This window comes from Sapajus apella, unplaced genomic scaffold, assembly GCF_009761245.1.
Source record: "Sapajus apella isolate SASKATOON/1434 unplaced genomic scaffold, GSC_monkey_1.0 scaffold2, whole genome shotgun sequence".
Taxonomy (NCBI): Eukaryota; Metazoa; Chordata; class Mammalia; order Primates; family Cebidae; genus Sapajus; species Sapajus apella.
Genome location: NW_022436942.1, coordinates 36,081,935 through 36,103,112, shown reverse-complemented (window position 1 = coordinate 36,103,112; position 21,178 = coordinate 36,081,935). Strand labels below are relative to the sequence as shown.

Here is a 21,178-nt window from a genome sequence, read left to right as displayed (position 1 = left end):
TACAAGAAAATCTGTCTCATTTCTTCCTGAGCTGACTTCTGTGCTGTGTATCCAGTAAGCTTCTGCCTTTGACAAGGGTGATCTTTCCATGTGCTGGTAGGGCTAGATCATTTTGGCAAGCTGCAAGTATAGTCTTTCTTGTAGAAAATCATGCTTTAATTCTTTTGTTTCATTCCTTGTGTAGCATCAGCGAACAGTAGAAAAGACAAGTCTCTGAGAATTATGAGCCAGAAGTTTGTCATGCTGTTCCTCGTCTCCAAAACCAGGATTGTCACTCTGGACGTGGCTGCCAAAATACTGATAGAAGAAAGCCAAGATACCCCGGACCATAGTAAATTTAAAAGTAAGTCTTCACCTACATCCACTTACTAACACAAAAAGGGTGGAATTTCATATGTTGATGTTTTCTGCTTCCAAGATATATATATTGTTTTTGACATGCATACTCCTTTCCTACATTCACAAAGGGTTTTGGTGCTGTGAGAGGTAAGTTAGTCACCGACTAGAATTCAGCTTAAAGTCCTGTCAGTGCCTTTCCCTTGATGGTTTCAGTGGACAGTGAAAAACAGAACACTATCCTGAGAGCGCCGGTCAGGGAGGGTATGAATTATTTTGCATTTCTCTTTAGTATTGCTGCATCCAAGACAGAATGTCTGAGTTTTCTTTCCCCTTTTTTCCCCACCCCCTGCATACTCTTCTGAAGGGTGGAGATGAAAATTGTCTACAGGTAAGAACCAGAAGAATGGCCAGGGTAAGGGTGGTGGGACATGGACAGGGAGAGAGTTTCCAAACATCACACCCAGTGCATTCTTCTTTTCTGTCCAGCTCAAATACTGAGCCACATGCCCTGGGCTGCTGGTAGCCTGTTCAAGCCCCAGGAAACCATGAGCTCAACATACTCTAGCTATTTTTTGTTTCCAGCTGAAATTACAGTCACCCTGTGGGTGAAATGGCTAGATAAAATCAGGATTGGGAAAGATAAAGCTGCATCTGGGGTGAATGCTTACTATTTCTGGATGATAATTCAAACTCCTTTGCTTGATCTTAATGCTGAGGTCAAATGGGTTTCCTACCTGTAAATCAATTTCTTAAATAGAAAATAGTTTGTGGGCATGATCTTGCCTGCTTAATGTGCTACCACCCCTTCTGAGTATTTCATGTAGCTTGTACATTTTTAAGTTTTTCTACCAAAACCACTTAACATTCAGGGGAGGCCCGTTCCACCCCTTCTCACAGGGTGACTGGAATGCTACAATTTCAGGTGAGGGGCTGCCTATCTTTCACACATTGTAGTGTTGACCTTGAGCATCCTGTGTGCCCAGGAGTGCAGCCTGGCAGGAAGCTCTGGGGAATCCTTGTCATTTTCACAGACCACCTGCCTGGTGTACCTGGCGCCACAGTCTCCTGCTGGGAGAAACTTAGGGCATGCTTTTGACATGCCATGTCAGAATTACATTTACTAAGCCTTTAATTACAGCCCATTCCCTCCCTTGGTGATTTTGCAATTACGGTGCTCCCTGTGTGTCACCAGGTGCCTCTTGCAAGAGGTGTGAAGTTGTGGAAGTGGAAGGACACACTGACCTTCCCTTAGCCTTCAGATACTGCAGGTACATAAATCCTGGGTGATTTTATGACAGAGCCACAGATCTCATCCCAACCTGCTGCTTTCCATCCGAGGTTTATATGGTAGCTAAGAAAAGTTACCTGTCACATAAACTAAACCTGTCATGGTGTCACAGGAGGCATGACCATAATCGTGTTTTATATCTTCAAGCAAAGGTACGACGCCTCTATGACATAGCCAATGTTCTGACCAGCTTGGCTCTGATAAAGAAAGTGCATGTAACAGAAGAGCGAGGCCGTAAACCAGCCTTCAAGTGGATCGGGCCGGTGGACTTCAGCTCAAGTGGTAAGGTGGCGTGGTTTTGCTAGCAGGCTGTTTTATTTAGAATTCTCAGTTCCTTTTCCCAGTCTCACATCTACTACACAGTGAGACTGATCTTTTCCCATGTCACACACAAAATTAGACTAGTGACTCCAGTCTTGGAATGGTTAACATTAGCCTACAAATGGGGTGTGCTGGTTTGCCTGCACACAGTAGGAAAGGAAATACTGAGTGTTTATAACGTGGGAGTTTCTGTAACTACTAAATTACAGCTCTTTTGCTGTTTAAATTCTGTTCTAAAGCTTTTTCCTGAAAGTTTGGGACCAAGAATTTAAAATGACACCTCATTTGAGCTCCTGTTGTTTCTACATTAGCACAATAAAACGTGGTTTTTCTTCGGAATTCCACATAATATAAAAATTATGAGTAAAAATCACATCAGTTACTATCGCAAAACTAATATGTGGTAAGATTGCATCTAAATATAGTGTGGATGTAATGGACATGTTTTCTGTAATTTATTTAAAAGGTTATAAATATCATAATTTTATAAAACTGGAGTCAAAGAGGATATTATCTTCTACTTATTTCATGGGTAATACATGAGCAATCAGGGACTAGATCCAACTGCACTGCTACTTTACATGTAGCTGTACTGCCTGGGAAAAAGCCATTAAAGTTATTTTTAAATTACCTTTCCAATTTTGGTGTTAATGATATAAATGTGAGCCACTTATCCCAGGCTTATAAATATACCGCCCTCCACCTCACTTGTAGCACATTATTCACTCAGGATCTAGATGAAACCACTTAAAATCAAGTATAACAAATTCAACCCAGCGTACATGCTGAGTGTGGACTCTGTGCCCATGACTATGCTAAGGGACCTGAGAGAGTAAAGATGTCAGTGACAGTCCCCACCTGCATAAAGCATACCACTTTGCCATTTTCTGCTTTCTGCCTCTGGTTTCTCCTCTTCTTTTCACCTGTGAAGCCCTCTTCTTTTTAACCAGAAAATATTCCCAACCTTCAAGATCTGGCTCAAATGTCAACTCCTCCGTGAAGTTTTCCCTGATAGCCCAGAGCGGAGTGTCTCATCTGAATGCTTGCAATTGAGTATTGTGCTGTTTGTGGTGGGTGAGGTTGATATGGTGGTGTCATCCCTGCCCTACACATTTGAGACCAGACATCATCTTTATTCATCCTTGATTACCCCATAGTATCCAGAACAGTGCCTTACTCACTTTAGTTAATGAGCTTGTATAATTAGGCATATAATTAGCATACATTTGAAAGTTAGGAGAGCAATTACACGCTAGATGGAGTGGTACTGGCTCTATAGGCATTCAGAGAGGATACAGATTAAGTTCTGGTGGGCTGTTGGGTTTTGGAGGCATGAAGAAAACGTCAGATAGAAAATGAGATACGGTGTGATCAGTGGGGACTGCATTTTTGGAAGACCTCAAAAATTGAGCCAAGAAATTTGGACTGGATGTGATAGAATTAACAAAGAGTCTTTGGACAATGATTAAAAGAGAGGAAGGACTCAAAGGTGATAGCACCATTGAAGAAAAGAAGATTGCTGGGCCGGGCATGGTGGCCTGTAATCCCAGCACTTTGGGAGGCTGAGGCGGGCAGATCACCTGAAGTCAGGAGTTCATGATCAGCCTGACCAATATGCTGAAACCCTGTCTCTACTAAAAATACAAAAATTAACCAGGTGTGTTGGCATGCGCCTATAATCCCAGCTACTCGGGAGGCTGAGACAGGTGAATCCCTTGGACCTGGGAAGTGGAGGTTGCAGTGAGCCAAGATTGCGCCACTGCACTCCAGCCTGGGTGACAGAGCAAAACTCCATCTCAAAAAAAAAAAGAAAAGAAGATAGCTGGAAGATAAGCGGCTGTTGAGAAGTCGAGGAGTTCATGTAGTTGCACCAAGGGACAGAACTGGGACAACTCTCTGATTTGACATGGGAGAAAGACTTTGGAGGCAGGTCAGGAACATTAAATTGAATGCATTTTCTCTACCCTTCAGAAACCTGGTCTTCTTTCCATATTCCCTGCTTTCATTACTGATAATATCAAGTCCCTTTTGATTCCTTGAGCCACTCTTCTTTACCCCTTGGCTAGCAGTTTCTCACAAATTTCATAAATGTCTTTCTCCTCTTCTTTCCTACCAGCATGGCACAGTGTATTATGAATGGTGTTTTCTTTGTAACAGCTTTATCAAGGTATCATCGATATGCAATAAATGGCAGGAAATTAAAGTTATAATTCGATAAGTTTTTTATATGTGTGTACCTGTGAAATCATCAAGATAATGAACATACCTGTTACCTTCAAAAGCCTTCTCCTGCCCCTTTGTAATTCCTCCCTCCTGGTCCCCACACCCTTCCCCAGGCAACCACTAATCTGCTTTCTGTCACTCTGGATTTGTTTGTATTTTCTACAATTTTTTTGTAAGTGAATCATGTATAGTCGATCTTCATTATTCACAGATTTCTTATTTGCCAACCTGTCTACTTACTAAAATTTACATGTAACTCCAAAGTCAGCACCCAGGGTGTTTCCACAGTCAGTTGTGGTCATGCACAGCTTGGTGAAGAATTTGGATCTCCCAGTGCACATACTCCCAGTTGAAGTTGAATCAGGCAGTACTCTGCCTTCTTGTTCCAGCTCTCCTACCATAAACCAGCATGCTCTTTGCAGTCTTTTTAGTGCCACTTTTTCACATTTTTGTGCTTTTTGGCTCCCAAGTATTGCTGTCTAGTGTTTCTTAGCACAAGAAAGCTGCATTATGCCTTATGGAGAATATACATGTGTTAGATAAACTTTGATCAGGCATGAGTTATACTACTGTTGGCCAAGTTCAGTGTTAATAAATCAACAACATATACTAAACAAGGTGTCTTTAAAAAGAAACACATATAAACAAGGTCATATGTTGATCAGCTAATGAAAATGTTGCAACCAGAGGCTCACAGGAACCTAACTCTTTATGTCTGCTAGAAGCAATGGGTCAGTATTTGCTAATTCAGCATTCACAGTGACTTTATAGAACATAACTACTGTGAATAATGAGAATCAACTATAACCTATACTCTTTTGTGTTTGTTTCTTTGTTTTTTGAGATGGAGTCTCACTCTGTTGCCCAGGCTAGAGTGCAGTGGCGCAATCTCAGCTCACTGCAATCTCCGCCTCCTGGGTTCAAGCAATTCTCCTGCCTTAGCCTCCTGAGTAGCTGGAATTACAGGTGTGCGCCACCATGCCCAGCTAATTTCTGTATTTTTAGTAGAAACAGAGTTTCACCATGTTGTCAGGCTGGTCTCAAACTCCACCTTGTGATCCACCCAGCTCCGCCTCCCAAACTGCTGGGATTACAGGCGTGAGCCACTGCACCCAGACACCTATACCCTTTTGATCAGGCTTCTTTCACTCAGCGTAATTAATTTGAGATTTACACATATTGCAGCATGTATCAGTAATTTATTTTTGTTACTGAAGAGGCTATTATAAATAAAGCTCCTGTGATTATTTGTGTACATGTCTTTGTATGGGCATATGTTTTCATTTGTCTTGGGTGAATACCTAGGAATGGAAAGGCTTCATTGTATGGTAGGGTAGATGTTTGAAATATTTGAGAAACTTCCAAACTGTTTTCCAAAGCAGTGATAACATTTTACATTTCTACCAACAGTATATGAGAGTTCTAGTTCAACCGTATCTTCCCAAAACTTGATAAGGTCAGTCTTTTTAATTTTAGCCATCCTAATAGATGTATAGTGGTATCTCATTTTGGTTTTAATTTGTATTTCTCTAATGATTAATGATGCTGAACACCTGTTTTGCCATCTGTTTATCTTCCTTGGTGAAGTGTCTGCTCAGATCTTTTGCCCATTATTTGTTGCTATTGGGTTATTTGCTTTCCTGTTATTGAATTGTGAGAGTTGTATATACATTCTGCATACAAGTCTTTTATCAGATACATGATTTCCAAATATTTCCTCTCCATCTGTGGCTTTGTCTTTTCATTATCTTAACAGCGTCTTTTGAAAATCAGAAGATCTTGATCTTCAGGAAGTCCACTAATTTATTAATTTGTATTAATTTTTTCTTTACTGGGTCATGTTTTCAGTTTCTTTGTTTTTGTTTGTTTTGGGGTTTTTTGTTTGTTTGTTTCTTTTGAGACACAGTTTTGCTCTTCTTGCCCAGACTGGAGTGCAGTGGCATGATCTCAGCTCACTGCAACCTCTGCCTCCCAGGTTCAAGTGATTCTCCTGCTTTAGCCTCCCAAGTAGCTGAGATTACAGGCGCCCACTACCATGCCCGGCTAATTTTGTGTATTTTTAGTAGAAACAGGGTTTCACCATGTTGGGCAGGCTGGTCTCAAACTCCTGACCTCAGGTGATCCACCCGCCTCGGACTCCCAAAGTGCTGGGATTACAGGTGTGAGCTACTGTGTCCGGCTGCTTTCAGTTTTTATCTAAGAAATCTTTGCCTAACATATGAAATCAACACATGTGATGTGAGGCATGGATCAATGGGGTTCATTTCTGAGGGAATGAGAAGTTGTATATGGATATCCAGTTGTACCAGCAACATTTGTTGAAAAGATTATCCTTTCTCTACTAAATTTCCTTTACGCCTTTATTAAAAATAAATTAACCACATGTATGTATGGTAATGTTTCTGGACTCTCCAAACTGCTGCATTGATCTGTTTGTCTATTTGGTGTCATGCTAATACTGGCCTCTTAAAACGAGTTGGGAAGTAGTCATTCCTCTTCAGTTTTCTGGAAGAGTTTGTGTAGAATTGGTATTTTTTTGTTTGTTTGTTTTGTTTTTTTCCTTAAATGTTTGGAAGAACTCATAAGTGAAGAATTGATAAATAATTTTTCAATGAAACCATCTGGGTCTGGTTTTTATCTTTAGTTAAAAGCCTTCTATGTGAGAAGTTTTTAACTACAGATTACAATTTTTTTAACAGCTATAGAGCTATTCAGATTATCTCTTTATAGCTCCTTTCTTTAACTTTGAGTTCAATTTGTTCTTATTCTAGCTCCTTAAGGTAAAAGTTGAAGTCATTAATTTGAGACCTTTCTTCTCTTCCAATAAGCATTTTAGTACTATAAATTTTCCTCTCAGTACTGCTTTAGCAGTATCTAAGAAATGTTAATATGTGTGTTTTCACTGTCTTTCAATTCAAAATACTTTCTATTTTCCCTTTTGATGTCTTCTTTGGCCCACAAATTATTTAGACATGTATCATATAGTTTCTAAATATTCTGGGATTTTCCAGATATCTTTCTCTTACTTATTTCTAATTTCATTCCATGTAACCAGAGAATATACTTTGTATAATTTGAATCTTTTAAATTTATTGAGAGTTGTTTTATGGTACAGATACAGTCCATCTTGGTAAATATACACAAATATAGAGTTTATATTCTGTTGTTGTTTGGTGGAATGTTCTATAAATGACAAGTAGGTCAAGTTAGTTGATAGTGTTGTCCAGTTCTTTTATATCCTTACTGATTTTATGTTTACTTGTTCTAGCAATTATTGATAGATGGATATTGAAATCTTTGATTATAGTTGCAGATCTGTCTGTTTCTTCTTGCAAGTCTTTAAAGTTTCATGGAATGGATTTTGAAGCTCATCATGAACTCTGTCTGCATCAATATTTAGGATCACTATGTCTTCTTGATAAACTGACTCTTTTATCATTATAAAATGACCCTCCTTATTCCTGGAGATAATTATTTGCTCTGAAATCTACTTTTTCTCATAGTGATATAGTCACTTTGGCTTTCTTTTTATTAGTTAGCATAGTGTAAACTGTTTATCCTTTCATTCAAATAATTTCTGTCTATATTTAATGTGAGTGTCTTGTGGATAGCATATGGTTGAATTTTTTAAAATCTAATCTGACAATTTATGCTTTTCAATTGGGTTATTTAGACCATTTACACTTAATGTGATTCTTGATCTACTTGGATTTTAATCTATCATCTTGCTATTTGTGTTCTATTTGTCCAATTTGCTTATTGGTTCTTTTTCCTCTTTTTCTTTCTTTTGGATTTATTAAGTATTTTTTATGCTTCCATTTTATCTCCTTTGTTTGTTAATTGGCTATAATTCTTTGTTGTATTATGTTAATGGTTACTTTAGGGTTAATAGTGTATATTTTTGATTTGTAACAGCTACTTTCAAGTGATAGTATACTACATGTATTATACAAGAACCTTACAATAACTTGCTTTCATTTCTCCCTGCCTGGCCTTTGCACTATTATTGTCAAAAATTTTACTGCATATGTGTTACAAACCCTATAGAGTATTATTGGGGGTTTTTTGTTTGTTTGTTTGTTTTTGGTAGAGACAGGGTTTCACTATGTTGCCCAGGCTGGTCTCGAACGCCTGAGCTCAAGTGATCCAAATGCCTTGGCCTCCCAAAGTGTTGGGATTAGGAATGTGAAGCACCATGCCTGACCCACAGTTAATTACCTTTTAAAGAGATTTTAATAAGAAAATTTTCTAATCCTAACCCATGTAGTTACCATTTCCAATGCTTATTATTTTTATAGATGTAGGTTTCCATCTAACATGATTTTTTTCTGCTTGATGAACTACAATACTTCTTTTAGTGCAAGCCAGCCAGTAATGAATTCTTCTAGCTGTTGTATGTGTGAGAGTGTCTTTATTGTACCCTTGTTTTTGAAAAACATTTTTTTTTGGGTGAAGAATTCTAGGTTGGCGCCAGGCACCATTGCTCATGCCTGTAGTCCCAACTACTCAGGAGGAAGTAGGTGGGAAGATTGAGCCCAGGAGTTCAAGTCCAGCCTAGACAATACTGTAAGACCCCTGTCTCAAATAAATAAAAGAATTTTAAATTGTAGATTATTTTTTTCCTTGAGTTCTTTTTTTTAATTTTTAAATTTTTTTTAGAGACCAGGTCTCACTCTGTCACCCAAACTGGAGTGCAGTGGCACAATGGCGTGATCGTGGCTCACTGCAACCTCAAACTCCTGGGTTCAAGTGATCATCCCTTCTCAGCCTCCCAAAGTGCTGGGATTACAGGTGTGAGCCCACACACTCAGCCCTTTAGCTCTTTAAAGAATTTGCTCCACTGTTTTCTAGCCTGCATTGTTTCTGACAAGGAATCAGCCATCATCTTGTTCTTCTGTATGTAACATGTCATTTTTCCCTGGTTGCTTTTAAGTGTCTATGACTGGTTTTAAGCAATTTGATGATGTATACTTGGTGCTCTTTGCTTCGTTTCTTGTATGTGAGTGTGTTGAGTTTCTGGATCTTTGGGTTTAAAGTTTTCGTCAAATTTGGCAAATTTTCAACCAGGACTTAATCAAATATTTTTCCTGTCCCTTCATCTCCTAGTTTTACAGATTCCACTTATGCTTGCTTTTGGCTACCTAAAGTTGTCCCACGGTTTGCTGATAATTTGTTCATTTCTGTCTTTTTTCTTGCATTTCATTTTTGTACAGTTTCTACTGTATGTCTTTAAGTTCACTCTTCTTTATTTCTGCAATTTCTAATCTGCCATTAATTATATACACTGTATTTTTCATCCTCACCAATTTTTTTTAATCTCTAGAAGTTTGATTTCAGCCTTTGTATTGTTCATGTCTCTAAGACTTAACATATCCAGTCTTTCCTCTAGCATCTTGAATTTATGGTATATAATTTTAATATGTTTTAATGTGCTAGTCTACTTCTCTATCATCTGCGTCACTTCTGGGTCTCTTTCAATTGATTTTTCTCCTCATTGTGGGTTATATTTTCAGTTGTATGCCAGACACTGAGAATCATACATTATTAGGTACTAGACATTTCTGTATTCCTAAAAATATTCTTGAGCTTTGTTCTGGGATGTGGTGAAGTTAAATGAAAACAGTGATCCTTTTGGATCTTGCTTTTAAGTTTGGCTCAGCAAGACTATCAGCTTTTAGTCTTTAGTATGCTTTCCCCATTACTGGGGCAATACCCTTTTTAGTACTCTAACCAATGCCTCCTGAATTAGGTTTTTTACTGTAGCTATTGTCAACAGGCACTTTTCTCAGTCCTATATGAGCTGCAGACATTGTTCCCTCTAGTGCTTTTGAATGGTTCTTTCTCTGGCCTCAGTTATCTTTCTCACATGCATCAGAACTCCACTGAATGTTCAGGTGGGACCTTTGCAAATCCCCAGCATTTTCTGTATAGCTCTCCTCTCCAGCATTCTGCCCGGCAAACTCTAGCTGCCTTGACTTTCCAGGACTCCCAGCTGTATCCTCAACTTAGGGAGACCTCTAGTCTCTGTCTAGGTCCCCCTCCCTACATCCCAGCCTAGAAATATTCTCCAGGCAGTAAGCTAAAATCATCATAGAGCTCATCTCATTTGATTCCTGTCTCATAGAGATCACTGTCCTTCATGTCCTGATGTCCAAATGTCTTAAGAGCTACAGTTTTATGTCCAATATTTTGTTTTAAGAAGGAGGCAAATATGGTCCCTATTAATGACTTGACCTGTTTTCTTTTTGATTTCGTAATTTCTGATTTTTTTAATTGGGCTTTTGTTAAAAGAAAAAGAAAACCATAAAGGTGACTTTTTGTAGTTGTTTCTATTTTAAAGTTACATTCATGTGGAATTACATGTTTTAGAAAATGTAAGTCTAGCTGGGTCTTTCAGTTTATTAAATCAGTTCTCTAACTGAAATGTGCATGCTTTGAGCTTAGAAAAAAACTAGCACAAATGAACAAGGTAGAGATGACCGTCTGGACAACAGGGATAGCTGCCTAAGTCTATATAGAAAGTTCTGTCTTGACCCCACATACACTCTGTTAAACATAAAATGTGTCTCCAGGGCCTAACCTTCTATTATCTCACTGTTCTGCAGCATTTTGACCATGAGGTTTCTGCTAATCTTTTTCCTGTGGTCACATAGTAACTGAGCCTCCTACTGCATAGGAAAGAAATAATAAAGCATAACAGAAAATAGAGATTCTCCTATTCATTGCCATAGGTCTGTGGCATAGGAAGCTGATCTCAATTAATCTTGAAAGTGAATCTCAAAATATGCATGTTGGGCTGAGCATGGTCGGGCTTTCCTTTGATACTCTCTGCCTGAATAGGGCATCTAAAATGTGAGGCTCATTCTAATTCGGGTTGAAGAACATCTTGCTTTACTTCTGTTGCAGTTCAGATAATTTTAGAATATATATGGATTCAATCTCATTTTATAGTCATCCACTAACTTAAAAAAAATTAGTACATTGAAAGAAATTGGGGTTTGAGACAAGGCTCACAAAATTCCTTTGATTGTCTTAGTTTTTGATTTATAGGGTAGTAGCTCCATAACAATTATAGATTCAAAGCTGTCTCTTAAATAGACGAAAATTATCCTGAATTACAGCTGTATAACAACACTACCAATTCTCTCATTTATTTAGATGAAGAACTGGGGGATGTTTCTGCATCTGTCTTACCAGAATTGAAAAGAGAAACATATGGCCAGATTCAAGTCTGTGCAAAACAGAAGCTGGCTCGCCATAGTTCTTTTAACACAGTTCAGGCTTCTGAGAGGATCCAGAGGAAGGTGAACTCAGAACCCAGCAGCCCGTACAGAGAAGAACAAGGTATCTACCTTTGCATAATGTATGGAATCCATCAGTTGCCATGTAACTGTAGCCCATGCCACTGCAGCACCCATGTGCTGGCACTTTAAAACAAGCTGACCTTCTCAGCCCTGCCTGTTTTTCCCAGTGGTCTACCTTTTACTTAGCTGAAGTGAAAGAGTTATTGGAGGCAAAGGAGACGCTGATATCACAGCCTGTGAACATGACCCCTTTCCTGAAATTGATCCTGGTCACCTTGTAGACCAGTTGGTTTGCCATAGTTGGCCTGTTTCATATATCTCAGAAATTCATTAGACTTATAAAGCAATGCTTGTTTTGAATACTTGGTTTTGTTTTCTTTTGTTTTTTGAGAGAAAGGTCACTCTGTCACCCAAGCTGGAGTCCAGTGGCACAACACAGGTCACTACAGCCTTGACCTCTCAGACTCAAACAGTCCTCCTCCCTCAGCCTCCCAAATAGCTGGGACCACAAACACACATCGCCATGCCTGGCTAATTTTTTTAGTTTTTGTAGAGACAGGGTCTCCCTGTATTGCCCAGGCTTATTTTGAATTCTTGGTGAGACCTGAATTCACCATGAACAGCTAACTTCTGAAAATTTTTCTTTGAATCAGAACCATAACAGATTTGAGTAATCTCTGAGCTGAGAATAATGAATTCTCAGTATATAGTTGGTGTGTATAAGTCTCTTGCTATATTTGTCAAGCCTTCATCTTCCTTTTCAGGATCAGGTGGCTTCTCTTTAGAAATTGGAAGCCTGGCAGCTGTCTATAGACAGAAAATAGAAGACAATTCACAGTAAGTAGTCTATAAAAGCTCAGAGTGTATTCTTTTCTATCTCCTAGTGTTAACTTTGACTAAATTGAAATGCCACCCATCAAAAGAAAAAATTTTAGGTCAGCCGTTGATTTGTTAGGAATTGATAAGTGTTCACTTTGTGCCCTACGCTGTGCAGGAAGCAGTATCAGGGACACAAAAGTATGAAAAATGTATCCTGTAAGCTATGATGGCTTATAGGAAACAAGATAAAAAGACCACACTGAAAAGAGACAATTCATAACTAACATGACCCTGAGAAATGATGCATCAGAGTACCGTGAATCACTTTGTCATTATTGTGGTTGGTTTTGCTACTAACTACCAGGTACCATTGCAGGACCCTTAGTGTGTATTGACTCATTTGAACATAAGAGCAATCCTTTGAGGTTTTACAGAGAGGTACTACCCTCATTTTACAGAGAGAAAACTGAAGCACAAAAAGGTTATATAACTTGGCCGGGCGCGGTGGCGCACGCCTGTAATCCCAGCACTTTGGAGGCCGAGGCGGGTGGATCACGAGGTCGAGAGATCGAGACCATCCTGGTCAGCATGGTGAAACCCCGTCTCTACTAAAAATACAAAAAATTAGCTGGGCATGGTGGCGCGTGCCTGTAGTCCCGGCTACTCAGGAGGAGGCTGAGGCAGGAGAATTGCCTGAACCCAGGAGGCGGAGGTTGCGGTGAGCCAAGATCGTGCCATTGCACTCCAGCCTGGGTAACAAGGGCAAAACTCCATCTCAAAAAAAAAAAAAAAAAAAGGTTATATAACGTTCCCAAAGTCACATTGCTAATAGGTGACAAAGTTGGGATTAAACCCAGGCTGTCTGACTTAAAATTTGGGCCTGATTTTGAAAGAAATCATATATCACCAGAGAAAGCAGAAGAAATGCTAGAAAAGTGTTTAACGACAGACATGTGAAGAAACAGGTTACAAGGCAGAACCAGGGAGTAGAAGAGCCAAAGCCTGGCTTGTTTTGCTGTCATGGTTTGTCCAAACAGGACAGGAAAAGGAAAAATCATTCAGCAGAAGAGGTTAGGTGTTGGAAGTAACTAAGTCAAGCTGGCAAAAAGCTTTGAAAGCCAGAGAAGAGTTTGGATTCATCAGGGAAACCGTAAAGAGCTATTGTAGGTTCTCTGATGAAGATCATCCTGGCTACTTCTCACAATTGGGATTAGGCATACAGAAAGGCAGGTCACAGAACAGAGCATTTGCAGTCGTTCTGGTCTGCTGTGAAACAGAGCTGAGCTGTATACAGCGGAGCTGGAAAGAAAGGGAAACCAGTGTGAGACAGTGAGTTGGCTGGGCGAGCTAAAGGAGACGAGGCATAAGAAAGCACATCTGCATGTCAGGTGATGGTGATGTCATTGGTGGAGACGGAGAAGTTGAAGGTGGATGGCTGGTGGGGGGATGGTGGGTGATGTGCCTAGGGTGGCCATGTTCAGTTTCACAGAGCTGAGCAATACCCATTACTCTACCAGAGGCAGCTGATTGGAGAGGTGATCATCTCTGCAGCCCAGTGCACTCTGTTTTATTCTCAGCAGCACAGTGGGGAGGGAAATGGTGGGCACAACAGGTCTTCATGATTCCATCAGAAAACAAAGAAATCCTGGTCCTCTGTTTACCGGATTTTCGTTTTGTTTTGTTTGGCTTTTGCTTTTTGGAGACAGAGTCTCCCTCTTGCCCAGGCTGGGGTGCAGTTAGCGCTATCTCAGCTCACTGCAAACTTCACCTTCCAGGTTCAAGAGATTCTTATGCCTCAGCCTCCAGAGTAGCTGAGATTACAGGCGTGCACCACCACGCCCAGCTAACTTTTTTATTTTTAGTAGAGGTGGGGTTTCGCCATGTTGGCCATGCTGGTCTCAAACTCCTGACCTCAGATGATCCGCCTGCCTCAGCCTTCCAAAGTGCTGGGATTACAGGCGTGAGTCACCAAGCCCTGTCCTCTGTTTACTATTTCCTAAGGGATTGTTCTTCTGGATTCCTAAAAATATACTAAGAACATAAACATGGTTTTAAATGTTTGGAAATTTTTCCAAATGAAATGCCCAAACATTGTTTATATCTTATTTATTTCATTTTCTTATTTTAGGGACAGGGTTGCCCAGGCTGGAGTGCAGTGGCATGATCATAGCTCACTGCAGCCTCAAACTCCTGGGCTCAAGCAATCCTCCCTCCTAGTACCCCAAAGGAGGCATGAGCCACTGTGCTGGTCTATAATCTTACACATTTATGGGACTTAATTTTGATTGTGTGCTGCCTAAAATTTTGTTAATAACACTGAGCAGAATGGGACAAGAATGACAGAATATAATAATTTAGAAGATGTTTGTTTCCTCACTGTCCACTTATTTCATACTACATTTGTGAAATGAGACAAATGAGATTCCTCTTTTTTTAAATCAAAGTCCAGTCTCTGTTAGTCTCCCAGAGTCTCTCACAGTGACTGAGAACATGGGCTTTGCCATCAAATAGATATGGGCAGGGGGCCCAGCTTCCCACTTGAGAGCTAGCTCACCCAAGGCAGGGTAGGGTGATCAACCTCTGTGCGTCATTCAGTCCTCCTCACTAGTAAACAGGGAGAAATAAGAGTAGCTATTATTATAATAATTGCATAAATTGTTATAGTATTATGCTAATTATAATAGTATGTACATGCATGGCAAGGGTCTAAGTGCTTGGTAATTTGTAATTGATAACTATCAGTTGTGGAAGAGAGGAAGGAGGAATTAATGTTCTCTCTCATCTGAGATTCCAATGGCTTTTCCCTCATTGGCTATCCCACCCCATCCTAACCATTTATCCAAGCTACACCTGCACATTTGCCTCTGGGATGAGCCAACATGTGCTCAGCAAGTGCACTTTCCTATCTGCCTGAGGAATATTATCTCATTGCTGATTTGGCATGACTCTCTTTGGGAAAATAAAGGGTCAGGAATTGGTAGACTGTGCTAACTTTGTTGTTTCTTTTTATTACAGGGGAAAAGCCTTTGCCAGCAAGAAAGTGGTGCCTCCATCAAGTGGCTTGGACCCTGTTGCTCCTTGCTCTGTCCTCTCTGTTGACTCAGAATATTGTGTTAATCCTTTAGCCCACCCAGTATTTTCTGTTGCTCAGACGGACCTGCAGGCATTCTCCGTGCGGAACGGTCTGAATGGACAAGTAGACATCTCACTCGCTTCTGCAGCCTCTGCTGTGGAGAGCTTGAAGCCAGCTCTCCTTGCTGGCCAGCCTCTAGTGTATGTGCCCTCTGCCTCACTGTTCATGCTATATGGTAGTCTGCAGGAGGGAACAGAGTCAGGGTCAGGATCAGAGAGAGATGGCAGAAGCTCAGAAGCCCCAGCCACAGTAGAGCTGTCATCCACACCCTCAGCTCAGAAGCGCCTCTCCGAGGAGAGGAAGCCTCAGGAGGAGGAGGAGCCAGCCACAAAAAGGCAAAGCAGGGAATACGAAGATGGCCCGCTGTCGCTTGTCATGCCCAAGGTAAGGGAGTGCCAGTGGATGTGTTTGGCGACATCCTGTTAGCCCTGAGCTTCTTCCTAATGAAGATACACTGATACTAATAAGTGATGGAGTCTGGAATATGGGGCTATTTCATGTCACTTTCATAATTAATTAAGGACTGGAGTGGCTCTGCCAAAAATCTTCCCCTAAAATAGTGCGTAAGAAAGGACATGGATGAACCTGGAAACCATTATTCTCAGAAAACTGACACAAGAACAGAAAATCAAACACCGTATGTTCTCACTCATAGGCGGGTGTTGAACAATGAGAACACATGGACACAGGGAGAGGAGCACTACACACTGGGGTCTGTTGCAGGGGAAAACGGGGAGGGACAGCGGGGGGTGGGGAGTTGGGAAGAGATAGTATGGGGAGAAATGCCAGATATAGGTGAAGGGGAGGAAGGCAAGAAATCACACTGCCACGTGTGTACCTATGCAACAATCTTGCATGTTCTTCACATGTAACCCAAAACCTAAAATGCAATTAAAAAAATAAAATAAAACTGAGATGGAAAAAATAAATAAATAAAAAATAAAACAAGGTGATTTTTATAAAACTCACACTTTGTATAAAATGCTAAAAAGTATAAAGAAGAAAAAAGGTTACTCAGAATGCTACCACATAGAGGCATCGCTATTAACATTTTGTAGATTTCCTTCCAGTCTTTTTTACATCCTTTCTTTCTTAAACAAATTAGGACCACTGAAACAATCATCTTAATCCAGGATGCAGCTGAGTTCCAGAGGGAAGAACGTGGGTGCTCTCTGGCTATCAGATCTATGCTTGGTCAGTTCTCACTGCTCAGTGATCCTGTTTCCCTAGCTTCAAAATGAAAAGAGCAAAAATCTGAGCTGTCCACGTCTTCTGCTTAGTAGCCATTCAGAGGTTAATGAGATATGACCAGTAAAACTCAGGAAGCAGGAGCACTGTCATTACAGTGGTTTGCAGTGGGTCGGCTGGGCGCACTTCATGGAAATCATTAGACTAATTAAGAACCTTTCTCTATTTTTTTTCTCTTGCCAGAATGAATTTTTCTCATTTCGTAGATAGCCTGGGGTTGCAGATCAAAACTGAAAGACTGGCTGGCATATGTCTTAGGTAACCAAGACATCTTGGATCAGCCCACAGTTATTATAGGACCCCAAAAGACTGGTAACAACACCCTTTACATATGTTACCAGCTCAGAAACCTATCTCACAGTCTAACCACCATGGCTAGTTTTCCACTGCTAAAATCTTTTATCATTTCTCTGCTTAGAAATCACAATAGATGCATATGACATGACATTTATTTTCAGACCATTCCTACAAAAACAATGAAAACACTGACATACACAAATCAGTGTGGCACACAGCTATATCCTACCTTTATGCTTATGTGTTAGTAATATTAAGAAAGCTGTTATTAATATTTACTAATCCCAGCACTTTGAGAGGCCAAGCCAGGCGGATCACCTGAGGTCAGGAGTTTGAGACCATCCTGCCCAACATGGTGAAACCTCGTCTCTACTAAAAATACAAAAATTAGCCAGGCATGGTGGCACACCCCTGTCATATCAGCTGCTCAGGAGGCTGAGGCAAGAAAATTGCTTGAACCCGGGAGGCAGAGGTTGCAGTGAGCCGAGATCATGCCACTGCACTTCAGCTTGGGCAACAGAGTGAGACTGCATCTCAAAAAAAAAAAAGGATTTACTACTGGAATTTTGACTTGCTTTCCTGCTTCCTGGTTTGGTTGTGTTTAGAAACCCTCAGATTCCACGGACCTTGCCTCTCCCAAGACTATGGGTAACAGAGCGTCTGTACCCCTCAAAGACATTCATGTGAATGGCCAGCTCCCTGCTACAGAAGAGATTTCAGGAAAGGCAACAGCAAACGGTTTTGTTTCTTCTGAATGGGGAAATCCTTCAAGAAATACAGATGTTGAAAAGCCTTCAAAAGAAAATGAAAGCACCAAAGAGCCTTCTTTGCTACAGTATCTTTGTGTGCAGTCTCCCACAGGTAAGGGATGTCATCATGTCTTAGAGTCCCTTGTGGCAGTCAGATCTGAAGTGGATTTTTAAATTTTTGTCTGTGTCACCTGACCAAAGTGGCTTATTGATGTGCCTGAGTCGTTTTACTCAGCCCCTTTGTTCTCTCCATCTGCAAATGAAGGGAGAAGCTGCTTCTACTTTCACCAACTTCAGGAATAATGAGAAAATAATTAAGGCAGGTGATTTAAAAAAAAATACATTAAACTTTATTTGGTGAAAAAAGCATGGTAATTCAGCTGAATCTAGCATTGCTTTAGTATAATAATATGAACGTGTTAGCCATTGCATGCAGCTAGTGTTTTGAGGTCTTGAACATCTAGAGATACTGGATATATCGCGTCGTGGTCAAGTGCCAGGTCTTGGAGTAAGAGGGCTTGACATTTAAAACCACTTAGTATCTGCGTGAACTTCATCCCCATTGGTTAAACAGCAGTAATAATAGCACCTGCTTCATATGGGTGCTGTGAAAATTGAATTAAATTTAATAAGATAATATATCTAAAGCACTTAGAATAATAGCACCTGGCACTTAGTAAGACTCAATAAATGCTGTTACTATTTTGAATTAAAGCCAAAATACAGTAGACACCAGACTTTTAAAGTATGTATTTTGTACATAAAGCTGCTCTTGATGCAAAGATACCTAAATTGATTTTCCTCAATTCCTTGTTGGTTTAAGCCTAACCTGCTAGATCAGGTTAGGTAAGTATTTATGATCATTCACTTATTTAGAAAAAATTACCTATCCCTTTAATATCTTTTAGTGCTCTCCCTAAGCACTGAGTATTGGGAACACCCGGATGAACAAAAATAGATTCAGCCCCTGCTGAATGAAAATTACAGCCCAGCACAGGGGTTTTTAACTTTTTCTGTGCCATGGACCTTTTGGCAGGCTGGTGAAGGCCATAGATACCGCCTCATAATGTTTACAGATGTATAGAATTAAATATATGGGATTACAAAGGAAGCCAATTATATTGAATTTAGCTAGGAAAACCATTTTAAAAATTACTGATAGTAATAAAAAAGACCTGGCAACCAGCCCAGTACTATCAAAATTTCCAAGTTGTGCTGAGCTTAACAGTATATTAAGAAATCTGTAATAGCTTGAATATGTATTTATCTGTACTGTTTCCTAATGACAAAGTCAAGGTACTGTTAAAATTTTTGATTTGTTGCCTGCAATAATTTAGGAATTTATAAAAATAAAGATACATTGGCCAGGCACAGTGGCTCTTGCCTATAATCTCAGCACTTAGGGAGGATGAGGTGGGAAGATAACTTGAGCCCATGAGTTTGAGACCAGCCAGGCAACATACGGAGATCCTGTCTCTACAAAAAGAAAAAAAAAAAAAAGAAAAGAAAAAAAAAGAAATAGCTGGATATGGTGGCATACTTGTGATCCTAGCTACTCAGCAGGCTGAAATGGACTACTTGAGCCCAGGAGGTTGAGGCTACAGTGAGCCATGATCACACCACTGCACTCCAGCCAGGGTAACAGAGCAAGACTGTCTCAAAACCAAACAAAAAATAAGTAAATAAATAAAAATAAAGATGTAATCTTTCCCATCCAAGCTTTTTGCCTTCTCAGTTTGGGTTCAGTGGAACTCAGGTTAAAAACTTCACGAGCATCAACCAAATGATCACACAGGTAAATGTGGGATTACAGTCTTGGCCACAGCTGTGTAGAGCAGGGTGTGGGCTGTTTTGCCTAGTCAGCTGGGGGAAGGTCTCATCATGCACTGATTTTTTTGGGGACTCCCTTTTGAAAGGACCATGACAAATGTGAGCTTGAACGGTATCCTCATGATGACATACATTGATTTTCGCCTGTTCTGCTTCTCTTTCAGGATTAAATGGTTTCAATGTACTTTTATCTGGCAGCCAAACCCCCCCTACTGTGGGCCCATCCTCAGGTCAGCTGCCGTCTTTCAGTGTCCCTTGCATGGTCTTACCCTCTCCGTCTCTGGGCCCTTTTCCTGTTCTCTATTCTCCTGCAATACCGGGCCCGGTTTCTTCTTCTCCTGGTGCTCTCCCAAACACAGGACCTGTGAATTTCAGCTTGCCTGGCCTTGGATCAGTAGCCCATCTTCTCGTCGGCCCCACAGCTGTGGTTAATCCAAAGTCATCCACACTCCCTTCTGCAGACCCTCAGCTTCAGGGTCAGCCCTCACTAAACCTGAGTCCAGTGATGTCACGGTCACACAGTGTCGTCCAACCTGAGTCCCCCATTTACGTGGGACATCCAGTCTCAGTAGTAAAATTACAACAGGTGAGGCCTGAAATTTCCTGAAGACACCATCACTCTGGGAAGGGGTATGCCTGTGATTAACCAGCTTTCATTTTAGCCACATGACTCCCAGACAGAGGCACTAGGTCAGGCTCCACCCGGCTTCCATTGTAGACTCAGAGTTATTTACTCCTTTTATAAAGCACTGAGACATGAGGCAAGAGATCCTATGCTTTAAAGGTGAAAATGCATGTTTTTAGTTGTCATTCTGTTTTCTGTTTCTTAAAATTAGAGGGGACCTGTTTCGGGCATAGTTTGGGGGAATTTTTGAGGAATGCTGAATATTTTTACTATTTTGATGATCTTCAAACTTTTATTTTCACTAGGTCAATAAAAAAAGCCACCCTAAATTATACAGCTATAAAAACTATCAAAGGAAACTTGATAGTAACTCAGAGACTCTTAGCCCATCAGTCATTTCTTGTTTGTGTATATAATGTCTGTATGCATATACATTATACATATATGTATATGCATACAGACATTATAAACACATGAATTATATGTACGGACATGTATTATAGAATACATATATAATGCATAATGTATTATACAGTACATATGTCTGTACATATAATACATATGTATATGCATATATAATACATATATATTTCATAATACATATATGTCTACATCTACATTATATAATGCACATGTATTATATGTACAGATATGTGTTATATAATACATATGTGTATATTGATGTATATGTATAATATATGCATACATTATATAATACATGTGTGTATGTGCATGTGTTATATGTATATACATATATAATACATAGAAGTATGTACATATAATGCATGTTTTGTGTGTGTATGCATTTATAGATGCATATAATACACATATGTATTGTTTTTATGGCTGTATAATTAAAATTTAGGGTGGCTTTTATTGACCTAGTGAAAATAAAAGCTTGAATGTATTGTATGTATATGCATGTATATATACATATAATACATGTGTTATATGCCTACATATACAATACCCATATGTATTCACATGTGTCCTATATCTCCA

At 40.0% G+C, this 21,178-nt stretch overlaps 1 protein-coding gene across 2 annotated transcripts in view; it reads left to right on the top strand.

The window, feature by feature from the left end:
* The window catches only part of E2F7 (E2F transcription factor 7), a 45,968-nt gene that overhangs the window by 20,864 nt on the left and 3,926 nt on the right, over positions 1 to 21,178 (top strand). Inside the window, exons 6-12 of one of the 2 annotated variants that reach the window (XM_032296303.1) lie at positions 185 to 343; positions 1,775 to 1,909; positions 11,330 to 11,515; positions 12,240 to 12,312; positions 15,310 to 15,811; positions 17,578 to 17,833; positions 19,716 to 20,137. In XM_032296303.1, the coding sequence (XP_032152194.1) occupies positions 185 to 343; positions 1,775 to 1,909; positions 11,330 to 11,515; positions 12,240 to 12,312; positions 15,310 to 15,811; positions 17,578 to 17,833; positions 19,716 to 20,137 (1,733 nt within the window). The remainder of the gene's footprint in view (positions 1 to 184; positions 344 to 1,774; positions 1,910 to 11,329; positions 11,516 to 12,239; positions 12,313 to 15,309; positions 15,812 to 17,577; positions 17,834 to 19,715; positions 20,138 to 21,178) is intronic. The other variant, XM_032296312.1, reaches the window with a different exon arrangement.